At 37.1% G+C, this 16,295-nt stretch overlaps 1 protein-coding gene across 2 annotated transcripts; it reads right to left on the bottom strand.

Annotated features, from left to right (window-relative positions):
• Window positions 1-208: 208 nt before the first annotated feature.
• LOC132278971 (probable E3 ubiquitin-protein ligase RHG1A) lies at window positions 209-14,127 on the bottom strand. 2 transcript variants are annotated; one of them, XM_059780881.1, is made up of 7 exons: window positions 13,722-14,113; window positions 13,551-13,582; window positions 9,914-11,777; window positions 1,824-1,874; window positions 963-1,061; window positions 734-877; window positions 209-642 (listed from the first exon to the last, which is right to left on the bottom strand). In XM_059780881.1, exons 3-7 carry the CDS (start codon window positions 11,684-11,686, stop codon window positions 511-513), a joined length of 2,199 nt encoding a protein of 732 aa, XP_059636864.1. In that variant the 5' UTR covers window positions 11,687-11,777; window positions 13,551-13,582; window positions 13,722-14,113; the 3' UTR covers window positions 209-510. The 2 variants fall into 2 exon arrangements, with proteins under 2 accessions (XP_059636864.1, XP_059636865.1); XM_059780882.1 differs by lacking the exons at window positions 209-642; window positions 734-877; window positions 963-1,061; window positions 1,824-1,874 and adding an exon at window positions 5,309-5,676 and having other exon boundaries at window positions 13,722-14,127.
• Between the last annotated feature and the right edge of the window lie 2,168 nt (window positions 14,128-16,295).

The raw sequence follows: 16,295 nt of genomic DNA, 5'->3' as shown, positions 1-16,295 counted from the left end.
GGTAATGGTAAAATAAAATCCCTTTTATTGAGGTTAACGTTACTCAATTTCAAACACATATCAGGCATCAAATCCCTTCTCATTTCAATAATCTTTCAACAACTTAATCATGCAAATGAGGCTAAAAATAAAAAAATCATGCAAATGAATTTTTTCCTCCACAAACTCTAGTGCCAATGAATTTATTTTTCAATAGACATCAGAAACATTTGAGAAAAGAAAAACTAAAATACCAATAACGTGTGCAGTAATTAAACGAGTGAGAAGTTAAATTACTTCTGCTTCTTGGATCATTCAGTCCCCACGAGGAGATTACAGTAAAATTAAGAAAAACAGAAGATAGAATGGATCTTCCATGGAGTTGTAAGCAGTTGTGCTATGGAGAGAAAATTGCCATCCACCAAATGTATTATTCAGTGACCATACTTTTGGCAGAATAACAAATTTAGATCCCACCCACTTCTATCTAATCCAGGGAGGAAGTAATAGCCCGGAAATTTTGTTCTCCTCTCAGGTACCCACGGCCGTCGTTTTACAAATGGGACACAAATTTTTGTGCATTAGCCATTGTTTAATACAGTGAGTGTGGAATTCATGCCCACATTCAAGTGTTCCAAGATCCTCTCCATCTTTATATTCCTCCTGTAAATAATAACAAAATAGGGCTGAAATTTATGAAAAACAAATATCTCCGTGTGAAAGAAACAATGCAGAAAAGAGGAAGGATCAGTACCCGACATATACAGCATGGTTCCACCTCCTGCTGAGCTCCTATTGCAATGGATAAATACTTCCGCTGCTTCAGATTATTAAGAACGGTCTCCTCATTCAACCCAGTGCTAACATAACCAATACGTTCTTCAAGCGCCAATAACTCCTGGAACCCAACAAAATCAAATTAAGATAACAATATTCGATGTGAACTACGTTAGCAGAAGTCTGAATCTGTTTGCATCGTTTACCTCATAAGACATGTTATCAACATCGAGCCGCATATCCCTATAACGGTCGTGAATATTGGCCACCCCAGAAAAGACCGACTGATCAAGAATCATAACATCCTAACACGAGCAGAAGCACCAGTTTAATGTCACGTAAACCATTGAATCCAAAGACGAAAAAACACTTTCTGTTAAAAAAGTAACCCTCAGATCAAACAATCATCCACAGTACTTGTTATTCATTACAGCTCAGATGTTCTGGACTGACCTCTTTCCATCCCCTCCGGATTCTTAATTATCGAATAATACTGTGAGCTAATATTTTTTGAAACCTTAATACAGAGAGCTTTAATTTCTACAAAAATATGATTACGAAAATAGAAAGGAGGGGAATAAAATTCAAGGGACTAGCTTGCTGAGCACTTCTTTTTTTCTTTTTCTTTGAGTCTCCAAATTTCCCCTCCCCTATTGGATTACGCACCAAGTGTTCTGACGATGATGTCATGGACTAATCTACGCTAGCTTTTAAAGTATGACCCTTTTCCGTCAACTGCCATACATGAGAAGGCTTTACCAACATAAAACATAATCAATACATTTAATTGAACCATATTCCCCCGCACACTTCAGTTTATAATCTGAGGCAAAAGTGTCTTTTGCCAAAGCCAGTTTCTTGTGTAGCACAATGCTGAATGGGCATAGTGTTATCTATAGGAAGTGGTCGGGTAAGGGGTACATCCTTACTGTTGGGAAAAGTCAAGTACGGGCTTCCTGGCAAAATTTTCAAGTCATTGGTCATCAATAACCACCAAAGATAATAAATCAAAAGGAAAAAAAATGTGTATTTGCCGATAATATGCACACCAAAATCTCAAATCTAACCTCTAACCGCAAGCCCTCACCCCGACGCATCAGACCAAGGGCATTCCGAATCTGCAACACAAAACTTGAAATCATTAGTTCCAAGGAAATGGTTGTTTTCCAAAACAATAACGTCTTCAGACAAATTTTCTAATGAAATATGGCCCATATGCAAGAATTCAACAGACATTTGCAGAACATAACTAGGCTAATAAAAGAACAAATATAAAACTAAAAGGCCATTTACCATGTGTTGTTCCAACCTATGCTTGGAAGGGGAAGAAAAGACAAGCATAACCTTTGGCATTAATTTGCAATTACATAAAGTGGTTGCTCTCAAACTTGAATCCATATCCTCATGCTTACTAAATTTTATCATTGCACCAGACAATAAGCCTTTATATAAAATGTAACACTATAACACCAAAAATACACAATATGACAACCAACTTCATTTTTATTTTATTTTCACTTGAGCAAGGTGACAAATTAGATAATCCTCGTGTCGCTGACCATAGTAGTTGTTTTAAACTTTTTATTCCACTTGTTTAGAGAAAAATATATAATAAATTGAAATTAAATTAAAAACTGGAATGACCTCTCTGTAAGCATAATTGATAATTTTGAACCACTAACAAAGCAAAGCAAAACAAAGAAGAAGAATAAGTCATTTGAGAAATTCCTGCAAAAAAAAAAAAAAAGAAAAGAAAAGAAAAAAGAAGTTAATATCATTGCCAGTCAAAAAAGTAAGAGAGACAACCCAATCAAATATCTATAATTCTAACCAACCAAGCATAATGTTTCCAAGTTTCGGTTCACTCAGTTAGACAGATGGACTGTGTTGAGAGAGAGAGAGAGAGAGAAAGAGAGAGAATATATGAAAACTTTTATGTTATTGAGTCCGTAATACAACAACAAAATGGTGTTTATATAGGAGAAGCTACGGGAGTGGGTGAGTGGAGAACAAGAAAACCCTATACACGGTAATTCTATATATGGTAATGAGGGTAGGTGACAACTCATACAATACTAACTGTACACGTATGACAACTCATACAATATTGTACAACACTCCCCCTCAAGCTGAAGAGTAAATGTCAATAACTCTCAGCTTACTACATATGGAATCAATAGAGTTCTTGGGAAGCATATTAGTGAAGATGTCTGCCAGCTGTCTACCAGAAGGAACAAAAGGTGTAACAATCTCATTCGAATCAACTTTAGATCGAATGAAATGGCAATCTACCTCAATGTGTTTAGTCATCTCATGGTAGACTGAATTGCTAGCAATATGAATAGCTGCCCGATTGTCACAATGGAGAGAAATTAGGTAATGGACTGAAATCCCAAGTTCCTATAAAAGAGTTTTCAACCAAGTAAGTTCACAGGCAGTGTGCGCCATGGCACGATATTCTGCTTCAGCACTGGAACGAACCACAACTGACTGTTTCTTACTCCTCCAAGTTACTAGGTTTCCTCCTATAAAGGTGCAGTAACCCGTGGTGGACCGTCGATCAGAAGGAGAACTGCCCAATCTGCATCTGTATATCCCTCAATCCGAAGATATCCAGAAGATCAATAAAGCAGACCACATCCGAAGCACCCTTGAGATAATTCAAGATGCGTACAACTGCCTCCATGTGAGGTACCCGAGGATTAGTCATGAATTGGCTCACAATAGTGACTGCATAGGAGATTCTGGACGAGTGATTGTGAGGTAAATAAGTTTACCTACAAGTCTCCGATACATCTCTGAATCATCGAGTGGGTCACCATCATCCACCTTAAGTTTTACATTAATCTCCATGGGTGTAGCTACAGGTTTCGAACCAAGATATCCAGTATCCTATAATAGATCAAGAGTACACTTCGCTGAGAAAGACTAATGCCTTGATTTGACTGAGCCACCTCAATTCCTAGGAAATACCGAAGTTTGCCCAAACCCTTAGTAAGGAAGCTAGAACTCAAGTGATGGATTAGAACTTGTTGTCGCTGGCGGTGATAACAATATCATCTACATACACCACAAGAATCACAATACCACGTTTCGTTTTCTTGAAAAAGAGTGTGTGGTTAGCTTGGCTTCTGGTCATACCATAAGCTATCACTGCTTTACTGAACTTACTAAACCATGCACAAGGGGACTGTTTTAGGCCATAGATAGACTTCTTGAGATGACACACACAATCCACCTTATACTCAAACCAAACTAGTTGAGTCATATAGACTGTCTCATTAAGGTCACCGTGCAGAAAGGCATTTTTAACATCAAGTTGATGACGTGGTCAGTCTAGATTAGCTGCAAAAGAGATTATCACACGAACACAATTCAGTTTGGCCACAGGAGAGAACGTCTCAGTATAATCAAGGCCACAAGTCTGAGTGTAGCCTATAGCAACAAGTCGAGCTTTGAGACGGTCAAAAGTACCATCAGGCTTCTGTTTAACGGTAAAAACCCAATGACAACCAACAACCTGAGTATCACCAGGCTTAGGAACAAGGTCCCAAGTATGATTCAATTTTAAAGCGTTTATTTCTTCTTTCATAGCTTTCCTCCACCCTGGATGAAAAGTGCCTCCTTGTAGGACTTAGGAAGAGCAATAGAGGATAATGACAAAGAAAAAGTTTGAGAGGAGGAGGGCAATTTATTATACGATACAAAATTAGAGATAGGATGATTGGTACAAGACCGTTTACCTTTCCGAGAAATGGAAGAATCTCCAGGCGTTGAAGCGACTGGTGGAAGTGCCAAGGCTGGGTTTACTACTTCAGTCGTTGGAACATGATTAACTACTCTTTTTCGGAGACGAACATAAACACGAAGAGCTGGTGGGATGTCAGAATCATAAACTGGAGTTGGAAGAATAGACTCTTGAAGAACAGAGTCCTCCAGGCGACTACCCTCCTGAGAATAATAAGGAACATCCTCAAAGAAAGTTACATTTGCGCACACAAAATGTTTACGAAGAGTTGGACTATAACACTTATATTTCTTCTGAGTGCGAGAATAACCTAATAAAATACATATGTGAGCACTAGGATCAAGTTTGTCTCGCCCCACGCTTAGATTATGAACAAAACAGACACACCCAAACACCTTTGGAGGAACGGAAAAGGCATTTTTGTCAGAAAACATCATTTGGAAGGGTAATTTTCCTTGAAAGACCCTAGAAGGCATGCAGTTTAAAAGATAAGCAGCAACCAAAACTACATCTGCCCAAAAATGTTTTGGAACATGCATTTCAATTGTTAAGGCATAAGCGATAGGTAGGAGTGGGCCATTCTTCCGTTCAGCAACTCCATTTCGTTGAGAGGTATCAACACAAGATGTTTGATGGATAATGCCCCTCGACTCAAGAAACTTTTGAAAAACATTAAGTTTATATTCAAGAGCATTGTCAGTTCTAAGAACAAGTAATTTTGCATCAACTGATTTTGAATTTAAGCATAAAAGGATTGAAAAACAGAGAATACTTGAAATCTATCTTTAAGAATATAAACCCAAGTTAAACGTGAATAATCATCAATAAATGACACAAAATAACGAGCACCAAATAAACCAGTAGTACGAGTTGGTCCCCAAACATCCGAATGTACTAACTCAAAAGGTTTTAAACTTTTATCAAAACGAGACTTAAAATTAGCCCGACGATGTTTACTAAGTTCGCAAGTAGTACAATTAAACTTAGAAAGATCAACTAAAGAAAGGACCAAGGCTCGAAAACTATTTGACGAGGGATGTCTAAGGCGGCAATGCCACTGGTAAGCTGAAGAAGAGGTGGAATGTAGAGCTGTCAAAACAGTAGTTGGCTGGAAGTAGTAAAGACCATCCTTTTCTCAAAACCCCACCAATTGTCTTCTTCGTCTTGAGATCCTGAAAGACACAACGAGAAGAAGAAAAAGTAACTGAGTAATTTAAATCTGATATGATTTTGCAAACTAACAATAAATTGAATGAAAATTGAGGAATATATAAAACTGATAAAAAAGTGAGACCCGAAGTGCAAAAGGTACCAATTCCATGAACAGGTAATTTGGCACCATTCGCTATAGAAACAACCGATGGTGAAAAAACATGAGAAATATCAAAAGGAAGAGACAAGTTACCTGTCATGTGATCGGATGCCCCTGAATTAATGATCCAAGGTGTAGAAGATGAAGCATGGAGACACGTATTACCTGAAGTAACGATAGTAGCGGTGGAGGAGGGCTGATTTGCACGCTCACGCTTTACCAGTTTGGTGCTGGTGATTGACCCAAGAAGATGGGATTCCTTAGCATCCATCACAAGAGTTGTCGAACAAATGAGATATAGTAGGGAGAGGGAGCCGAGATAAGAGAACCAAGATCTAGCAGAAATGAACCCGAGAGAAATTATCGAGGAGAGAGCCGAGAAGGGATCCGAGAGAGATTGCTGAGACGAGAACTGAGATCACCAAGGAGAAATCGCCGAGAAGAGATTAAGAGAAAGCCGAGATGGAATCAAGATCGGAGTCTGAATAAGACTAAAAAAATTTAAAGAGGGATCAATTTCCGCTATGATACCATGTTAAAATTGAATAGAGAAACAGAGTATGAAGACCACTAGGCAAGAATATAAGTGGTTCAGCCACTAGGGCTTACGTCCACGACACACAAAGAGCCCAAAGGGCTACATAAATTTTATTATAATAATATCTCTTTTCATGCTCAATACAATTGTGAAAACTCCTTTATATAGGAGAAGAAGTGACAAGAATGGAAAGAGATAAAAGGAAACAACTTTCTCCACAAATTCCTCCAGTATCTTCAATAAAAGGAAAATGGAGGATTTTCCTCCATTGATTCCTTCAATAATAAATATAACAGTAAATCTTCAACAATAGGAAAGAGCATCAAAACTGGAAGATTTTCCTCCATTGATTCCTCCAGTAAATCTTCAACACTCCCCCTCAAGTTGGAGCATGAATGGCATGAATGTCCAACTTGCCATTGAGATAACGAGTAGCAGCAAGTGCAAATGATGAAGAGGTGTAACAAGATGACCTCAATAAAAATGGATCCAAAGATCCCAAGACGAGTAGCAGCGAAGAGGTGTAAGAAGACAACCTCATTAAAAAATGAATCCGAAGATCCAAAACGAGTAGCAGTAACCTTGATTGATGAAGAGGTGTAAGAAGACCACCTCAATAAAAATGGATCTAGAGATCCGAGAAGAGAACCAAGAATGACTCTGATCAAAAAAGAGAAATGAACAAAAAACGTTGCCTCGTGTTTTGCTCTGATACCATGTTAAAATTGAATGGAGAAACAAAGTATGAAGAATACAAGGCAAGATTATACGTGATTCAGCCACTAGGGCTTACGTCCACGACACACAAAGAGCCCAAAGGGCCACATATATTTTATTATAATAATATCTCTTTTCATGCTTAATACAATGGTGAAAACTCCTTTATATAGGAGAAGAAATAATGAGAACAGAGAGAGATATATATAGGAAACAACATCAATACTAAAAGATTTTCCTCCGTTGATTCCTCCAGTAAATCTTCAACAGACTGAAACTTGGTAGATCGAGAAACTGGAAGCAGCAGGGATCGAAAGATTAGTAAAGATATAAAAAGACATCTTGGAACACAGATTTCAAGAGATGAAAAAAAACGACATTGGATTAGACAAAGGACAGTGTTGTCAATAATATTTGTAGAACCCAAAATATGAGAGAGAATTTCAGCTATCATGAATTATATGAAACTAGTCTTATAGACAATGGAGAAGACAAAGGAGGAAAGAAAGGGAAGGCTAGGGTTTTCCTATAAAGCAGGTGAGCGGGGTTTAGACCCATTAGGGTTGGTACAATTTTTCATTCTCTTCATATTAACTAGCAACTCTTAAAGTTTCAGAACAAATTAATACAAACAACAATCAAATTCAGATTGTGTTGCATTTTCAGACATATCAACCCAGATCCAACCCGAATAGAGGTCAGGTTCTGATTTTCAAGTCAAACCCTATGCTAAGGGCAAAATACTTGGTCCAAGCCTTCTCAAGAGTAAATAATAACAAAATTGGGCTGCACAACCCACCCGTGCTGCAGCACTGGGATCATTTTGCTTTTCATAGTAATATAGATGTTTTCACTCAAGAGTGATACTTGAGAGGGGAAGCTAAGAAGCAAGGACACAAGCACATCCCGCACAGGACAATGACACGATACGACATGGATACGCCAACACGTCAAATTCTCAAAGAATAGGACACGGGAAGGGCCGCATGGCGTGGACAGTGGACACGGCTAATATAAATATAAATTTTCATTTTTATATCTATTGAATAAGACAATCATAGAACTTAAATTAATTTATAAATTATATACTAAAGTTACATAAGTTAGAAGATGGCTTTATTCAAAAATCAAAAAGAATATATTTCGTTATATATACTATCCTATCTTGTCATTTAGTTATGTTTGTGTTCCTTAAAGGCTGAACAATGCTATGATGTATGTACATAATGTTGTTTCCAGTTGGTTGAGTGTTCGGAATTTGTTGACATTCGAGATGTGTCAACTAAGTGTCTCAAATGTGTCGACCAAGTGTCCGAAATAGTAAAATTTATTTTTAAATAATGGACACAGTGATGAAGTGTCGGTGTCGGACACGGACACGGACACAACACCTGTCCGTGCTTCTTAGGGGGGAAGGAACAACAAAATGTCTCACAATTAGATATGTAAGAAAAGCCGATCAACATTGAGTTTCATGGATAAAGTTCCACAGTTTCCTCCCAATTTACGCCATATGAGTGCACAGTACAATTGCATATTTAAAAATGATCTCAATTACAAAGTAACCCCTTGGACTCTTCAAAATTTTGATCCCAAGTAAAAGGCTCCCAATAATACATCGACCAAATAAATGGAGAAAACATAGTGTAAGCTATGAAATAAATGCGAATCTAATGGCAATAAAATAAAAATTAATCAAACGACTGGGCAAGGCAAAAAGAGAACCATGCATGTGACTCAAAGCTACCAAAACAACAATGTCCTCCTTCTTGCTATATGAAGACTACTACATTCCCAATTCAATTTTATTTTATTTTTTATCATTTTTGTCATTTATTATCATTCACATTTAAGGTTATAATGAAAAAAAAAATTTACTTGGCTCATTACGTGTATAAAGGAACCTCCTCCTCACAACTGATATATATAATGATATCATTGGATCCCAAGTCCTTCTATAATTTAAAAAATAAATCAAAAAAGGAAACAAAAATAACCTACATCTTTTAGGTGGGTCAAACTTACACCAATAATATGATCCAATCATTATCATTACATGTCATCTGTAAGTAGGAACCTCCTCTTTACGCGTAAGGAGGGAAGTAGTGTTCTAATGAAAAACCAATCACCATAATTCATTGGCATCAGTCCAAAAAAGAAAAACCAAACAAAACAAAAATCCCCAATAGAAATCATTAGACAAAATTACAAGGTTATCTTTGTGCATCTGCAACATCTTTCTTATATTGACACTGAAAAAGTAGAGGAGACGCAGATTGATGGAGAGGGAGAGAGAGAGAGATCCCCATTGCAACTATGATAGCATGCATAACATTTTAAGACGAACATTCAATTCATTTGCGACATCTCTATTTCAGTTATGATATTAAGAATAAACAGGTATCAAGTGTTTTACTTTAGCATTCAATAAAAAGGAGGATAAGATGAGGTGGCAAAATTATATCGTAATCAAAGTGGATATGTTCAAAATTTCATGTCATTAACTCGATTTCTGAATAATCAGAAAAAATTAAATTCATGTGCAACCCTCTAGATATCAATATTGTAACAGTCTACAGGAGGAAAAGCTCTGATGCACAAAATCTCCATTTCCAGTCCTGGCACGGAAGATTTATGTGGAAGAGATGAAAAGGTTATTAATGCTAGTAGAAAATAAATACTTTCTAGGAAAAGTAAAGCAAATATATTGAAATTAATTGCCACAATTAGTCAAAATTTAGAATTACAACTACAAGAAAAAACCAAATGCAATTTGTAATAACACTATATTTCATATTCAAGCAAGTACCATAGCAAGATAATATTAATTTCTAGAACAAACCTCGGATACAAGCCTGCTTCTTCCTTCACTTGCAGCAGCCAAAGTTCGTAAGGAGTAGGGGATTCCAGAAGTAACATCAAGCTGTCTCTCCAACAACATTGCTGACCTTGTGCGTGACAGATGATGCCCATGGTTACCAGTTCCAGATGAAAGTCCAACTTCCTGCGAGGAAGAAGGACCTGGATGTAGTGGAGAATTGTTATTGCTCCGACCTCCAGCCTCAGAAGACAGTAGTGATCGGCGGACTAATTCTGATAATCTCCGCGCATATTGTGGAGGATTGCGATTGTGAACCCAATTAGGTGCAGATGATGGAAGGGCAGCTGAATTTGAGCCAGTTCGAGAAGGACTAGCAACATTAGCAGCAATACTCATATTTCCACCAGGTAAACTCCAATTTGTTGGATTTTGAACAGAATTTCTGAACTCGTCAGCAGCTACAAACAAAGGATGTTCTGGAATGTTTCTTGGGGTGCTTATTGAGTTGGATTCCCCATGGGGCGCAAAATCTACCTCTCCACCAATTACAGAACCTGATATATTGCCAGGTCTTGAGCTGGAACCTCCAGTCCACCTAGATAATTGTAGATTTCGTGGCAAAGCAGGAACCTGCACAGCAACAGACTGCCTTTGAGGACTTGCATTGTCTGCTGCTGGCGCTGAACCCAAGTCCAAAGAATTTTCAAGGGGAAGAAATCTCGATGGCTGATGGGGTGATGAAAAACTGGAATGCCCAACTACACTCCCAGCTGAAATTACATTAGCAGATTGAGATTCTTGTTGATGTGAAGGATTTATTCTAACACGAAAATTCCTCCGAGTCCTTTCTGCACTTCCCACCACATTTAAGGCAAGAGGGCATTCTAAAGAAGCTCCACCCAAACCCAGGCCAATTCTTGCGTTCACCTGCTCTGAAGCACTAACACCAAGATTGTGTTCTGATGGTGACGGTGTAGATATACCTAAGCTGCTGCAAGCATTATAGTGCGCAGGAACAGCTTGCCATGCGTTACTTTCAGGATACTGAGTGTATCTCGAACTTCCACTCATAGAAGATTGTCCAACATTTCCATCAAAAGCCTTTCTTTTACAGGATAAGCGGCGACCCTCCATTGAGAAGTCTCGCCTACCATCATTTTCTTCCACCAAAAATCCATTACTTCCAGAGGGCATGCCAAAAGGATTAGAAGAACTACTGGCCAATGAAAATTGCGCATTTTCTGAACCACCAGACTTGTACATATTAGGACATTCGGTGACTTGGCAATCATGAACACCACGATCTACAAATCCTGCATTTATGTTAAGATCCTGAGGAATAGCACTAGAATTAGAACTTTGCATAAACAAAGAACCATTAGCAATCTGATTGCTACTAAGGTTTACATTAACATTGTTCAGTGAAAGAATATTCGCTGGTTCATATAATTGTTCTTCCAAGATAGGACCAGGCCCAGTAAAAGCACTCATTGAAGATGACCATCCATGTTCTGTTTTTCCTTCACTAAGACTGACCTGGTTTTGTGCACCGCTAGAACTGGGCTCACCTAAATTCCATCCACTTGTATTCTGCCCTTCTTGACTCATAGAATTCAGATACGTAATACTTGGGTCACTGGGTGATATTACATAATCTGGTTGACAGTTATTTGAAGAATTTTGCGTATTATTCCAGCAAATCTGCTGATCTACACCTGCATTACTTGATGTAGATCCATGATCAAATCTTAAGGTCTCAGGTAAGGAACCCATAGAACTCCTCTGCCCTTGCATCAGGCTATGGTGCACTTCGTTAAAAGATTAGACGGGTTCCAAAGGTATTCCAACACAAATCGTATATCACATATGGGACTCCTTGGCAGATCTAAAACCATTAAGCCACAAAAGGAAAAGGAAATTAAATAATTGTAAATCATCAACAAATATTACAATGCCATGTAATGTAAGGTAAGTGTGAGAACTCAACAGAAATGGCAGGATTTGAATTGTTTTAAGCCATCTATTCAGGTATAAACAACAAACAAAAGGAATTGGATTTGTTTAAACCATCCATTCAGATATAAGTAGCGAACAATACACATAATAATTTCTCAAATCCAAAAATATCTATGTTATAGTAGCCGAGTTATTGATAAAGGTAAAAGTGATAATAATAAATGATTGTCAAGCTATTTCGTTTCAAAAGGTTTGATGTTTCCTGAACCTCAAATTGCTATTATTTTAGGAAAAAGAAAATTAAAGTTTCATGTATCCTAGGAGCAAAAGATAGTAAGCAATGAAATCAAATTAATCATAGAAAGGACAACTGAGTCGCAACAGAAAGGATCAGATAGACTAAGAATATGATAGTACTCTACCTCCATAAGCCACCGAGTAACAATTTACAGAAATAAAAGCCAATAATTAACCAAACCATATGCCAACTCAAACGCCACTAGTTCTCTCTTAAATAAGATGCAGATCCTAACTACTTGAAATGGTTATAACTATACTAAGTTGCCGGTTACTTTGAATCCACAATGTCTTGAATTCACAAAACGAAAGATAAATTCAGAGAAATCTAATAATTGTATTGATAATTGAATGAATGATTCTGACCTCTGCATTACATATATTTATAATGAAAACAAAACTTTAATTCACAAGGAAACTAACTGGAACACGAATCCTTATAACATAAGGAAACCTAATCCCGAAAGGATACTAATACTCAAAAATAAGTCTAAAATCAAAAAATAGAGAAGTAAACCTAATAAAATAAATCTACTAAATATAAAATATGAGTGCAACCCGAGTTCGTTTAGACAATGAACAAAAATCCCGCTGAACAAAAATCCCGCTTCATATAGGAAGAAAAAACCCCATTTTGAAGTCCTAAACGATGGTATTTTGCCTAAAAACAAGTTACATCACGGCATAGTTGTTTGCCTTGCTCGTTGGGCGTTTTCCAAACGGGCCATAAAGGCTTCGGCAATCAGTATTTAGTTCTGCATCAAGTTGTGTTTAACTAGACATACACGCATTCACTATAAGTCCTCCAAAAGAACTTAACCACAATACAAATCACAAAAACCTAATAGCTTGCAATCATCCTTACTAACAGTCACATTATTGTCCAACACCATCGTTGTCATTTCATTATATGCTGAAATATTCATAAATTTCCTCCTAAGATGAGTATTGCCGCCATATGATCAAAAAGATTGTATTGAACTAAATCTACTAACTATATGCCCACAAATATAAGCGACAAGAAGGATATGTAGATTTCCTAAGATCACAATCTTTACACCAAAGTAAAGACACAATGAAGCATCACCAATCAGACAACATGGCACCGCAGAATTTCAAAGCCCTTAGTAAACGCAAATAATTTGTCATCCATCGGTACAATGGATCTATTCCCAAACAAAAAGCAAGATATATATATAGAGAGAGAGAAAAATACATAAAGAGGGAAGTAGGTGAAGAACTTTTTTTTTTTAAAGATCATCAAACATTTAGTAAAACAAATGAACCTGCAAGTCACATTGCATTATCAAATCAGCTTCATATAGACTAATCCAACGAGTCAAACAGCAAACAGAAAAAAGAACAGCGATAGACAGATTACAAAAAGGGTTGAAGCAAAAGATACCTTTCAAACAAGAATCGGTACAAACACGAACTCTGGAAACAAACGGAAAATGAAAATTCTTTCAGATGACATCAAACATCACAAAAATCATAAACCCACAAAAAATAGAGAAACGTAAACACGACACAATCAATGATCGGTGGACAGAAGACGATGAATCTGAAAACGTACCAGCGAAATGATAGCAGATGAATAATCGATGGATCTACCTTCAAGACCTAAAAAAACAAACAACATATAGCGTTAGAACCTTTGAGAAATGATCCTCAAATCAACACCTCTCTTCACGAATCTTGTTTCTCTCTCTAAAAAAGAGCTAAGAGAGAGAGAATGAGAGACGACAACTCAGTGAACAATGGAAGGAAGAGAGAGAGGGGGCAGTGGGGTTTGATGTATAGATGAGGATTGAAATGGTATGTGTATGATATGAGGGAGGTTGAGAGAGGATTAAAGAGGACAGTAATCTTTAATTTACGAAATAACCCAGAAAGCGATATATAAATATATATACAATGTGTATGTAATGTTTATAGAGAGAGAAAGAGAGTGTGCGTTAAAAAGTCATAGGCTCGCAGCAGTTTCCAAACAAAACCCGCTTACCCAAATGGGCTCTGTTCTCCGTCTTCCTGTCTGTCCTCTCTCTCTCTCTCTCTCTCTCTCACTACCTCTTTCTCTCTCTATAATTTTCCATCTCAACAATTAATGCATGCTAGCGGAAGCCCCCACTTTCTCTCTCTCTCTAGTTTTCTTCTTCATGCCAGTACCTGTCACTACTTATGCCACTTTTTAATTTAAAGTTTTGCCCTTAAAAAAATTTATTATATATATATATTTGAGGAGGTCATTGTGTGCACACGTGTCATATGGTGATACTTGTGGACCCGCAACTATGTGACATAAATAGTCCGATTTTTCATACCCAAATATCAGATATCATGTTTGTACAATTTTGACCGTCTATTTATGGACTCATACCCATCAGACGGTTTGAAAATCATCTACCTCAACTGAAGATTGTGTTTGTGTATATTTTGGGTAAGACCATCAATACGAAAGATTGATGATTGGTGATGATTATCTATTTACATGTATGCGTATAGAATATAGATTCACAACTTTGCCGTTTGATATGTGTAGGATATATATAAGGAAAAAAAAAGGTATCCCGACGCATTCAACTTTTGAGTCAAGTGTGTTATGCACAAATATCGAGACAAAAATATGCAGTAAAAAAAATACACACATATACATATATATATATATATAGGGAGTATATACCAACAAAAATCATAAAAATTCTTTGTAAAATTATAACGTTTTTGGTAACAGAGAAGCTTTGGATACCATCATTTGATACCTAGACAATGCAATTACTTTGCGAGTAATTGGAATCCTCTTAAAAAGTTACATTGTTTAGGGACTTAATATTTATATTTTAGATAAATAACATCTCTACTTTTTCTATGTTCCGTACAAAAAGCTAAGTTTGAAAAAAAAAATCAAAATAAGTGTTTATATTGTATATATAAGTTCATTAAATTTGAAAAATGAAAAATGAATAAAGAAGGGTTTGAAATTACTATTAAGATATAAAATTTCAAAAATGCCCTTATCTCTTTCGATAATATCCTTATATATATTACCCTTATATATATACACACACATTGAACCAACGCTGAACATATCAAGTTGTTGTCGCTGTTACATTACCGCGGCCGTGCTAATGAAGAAGAAACCAAAAAAAAAAAGAGGGACAGTTTAGTCATTTCACATTTAATTAATTTTTTACCTAATTTTTTTATTCCGTTATAGAGGGACACTTTAGCCTTTTTTGCATTTAGGTCCTTATTTACTCTAAAATTGAATATAAGGAACTTTCTAGAACCTATAGGGGGTTATACACTCCCTATGCATACCATAAGAATGTTTTTCGCTCGCGGCCCTATTGTTTATTTACGTTGTTGATGTAACAATTATATTTTCATGCATAATTACATTGTTACAATTTGCATCGCTTATGCAACAACTATTTTTTTAGGGTGAAAAAAAAAAAAAAAAACACCTAGGAAACCTTAATTACTATAATGTAAACATTAAAAAACAATCTCATCAAAAAACAGTTTAGGCAAATATAATTACATATACGTCACTTTTAACTGTTCATAAATACATGGAGACTAAATTACCTTTAAGAACCTAATGTTACGTTTGGTGTGCAGGAATGGAATGGAATGGAATGCCCATTCCAACCATTCCTTTGTTTGGTATGCAACTTAAAGTGAGAATGGCCATTCCATTGGAATGAAAATTCATTCATGGGAATGAAAATCCATTCCACAACTAAACATATGGAATGGCCATTCCATTCCCAAGTAAATTATTTTTAAAAATCGACTTCCCAAAACACCCTCATATTCTAAGTCTAAAAACCACTATTACCTTCCACCACAATCATCTCCGCCTTTCACCACCACCACTGCCTTCCACCACCATTGACTTTCACTATCGCCCACCACTTTCCGCCGCTGCCACCGCCGCCGCCGGCGCCGCCTTTCACCACCGCTTCCGCCACCGTTTGCCACAACCACCACCGTCGCCTTTTACCACCGCTACCACCACCACCTTCCACCACCACCACTGCCATTGCCTTTCACCACATTTCACCACCACCGCCGCCATCGCCTTTCACCACATTTCACCACCGCCGCCGCCATCACCTTTCACCACTGGCACCACCTTCCACCA

Source organism: Cornus florida, unplaced genomic scaffold (assembly GCF_030987335.1).
Source record: "Cornus florida cultivar Cherokee Brave unplaced genomic scaffold, ASM3098733v1 CherokeeBrave_3.0.0_Hap2_Chr10, whole genome shotgun sequence".
Classification (NCBI taxonomy): domain Eukaryota; kingdom Viridiplantae; phylum Streptophyta; class Magnoliopsida; order Cornales; family Cornaceae; genus Cornus; species Cornus florida.
Note: the sequence above shows the minus strand (reverse complement) of the source record. Positions and strands in the feature narration are given on the sequence as shown.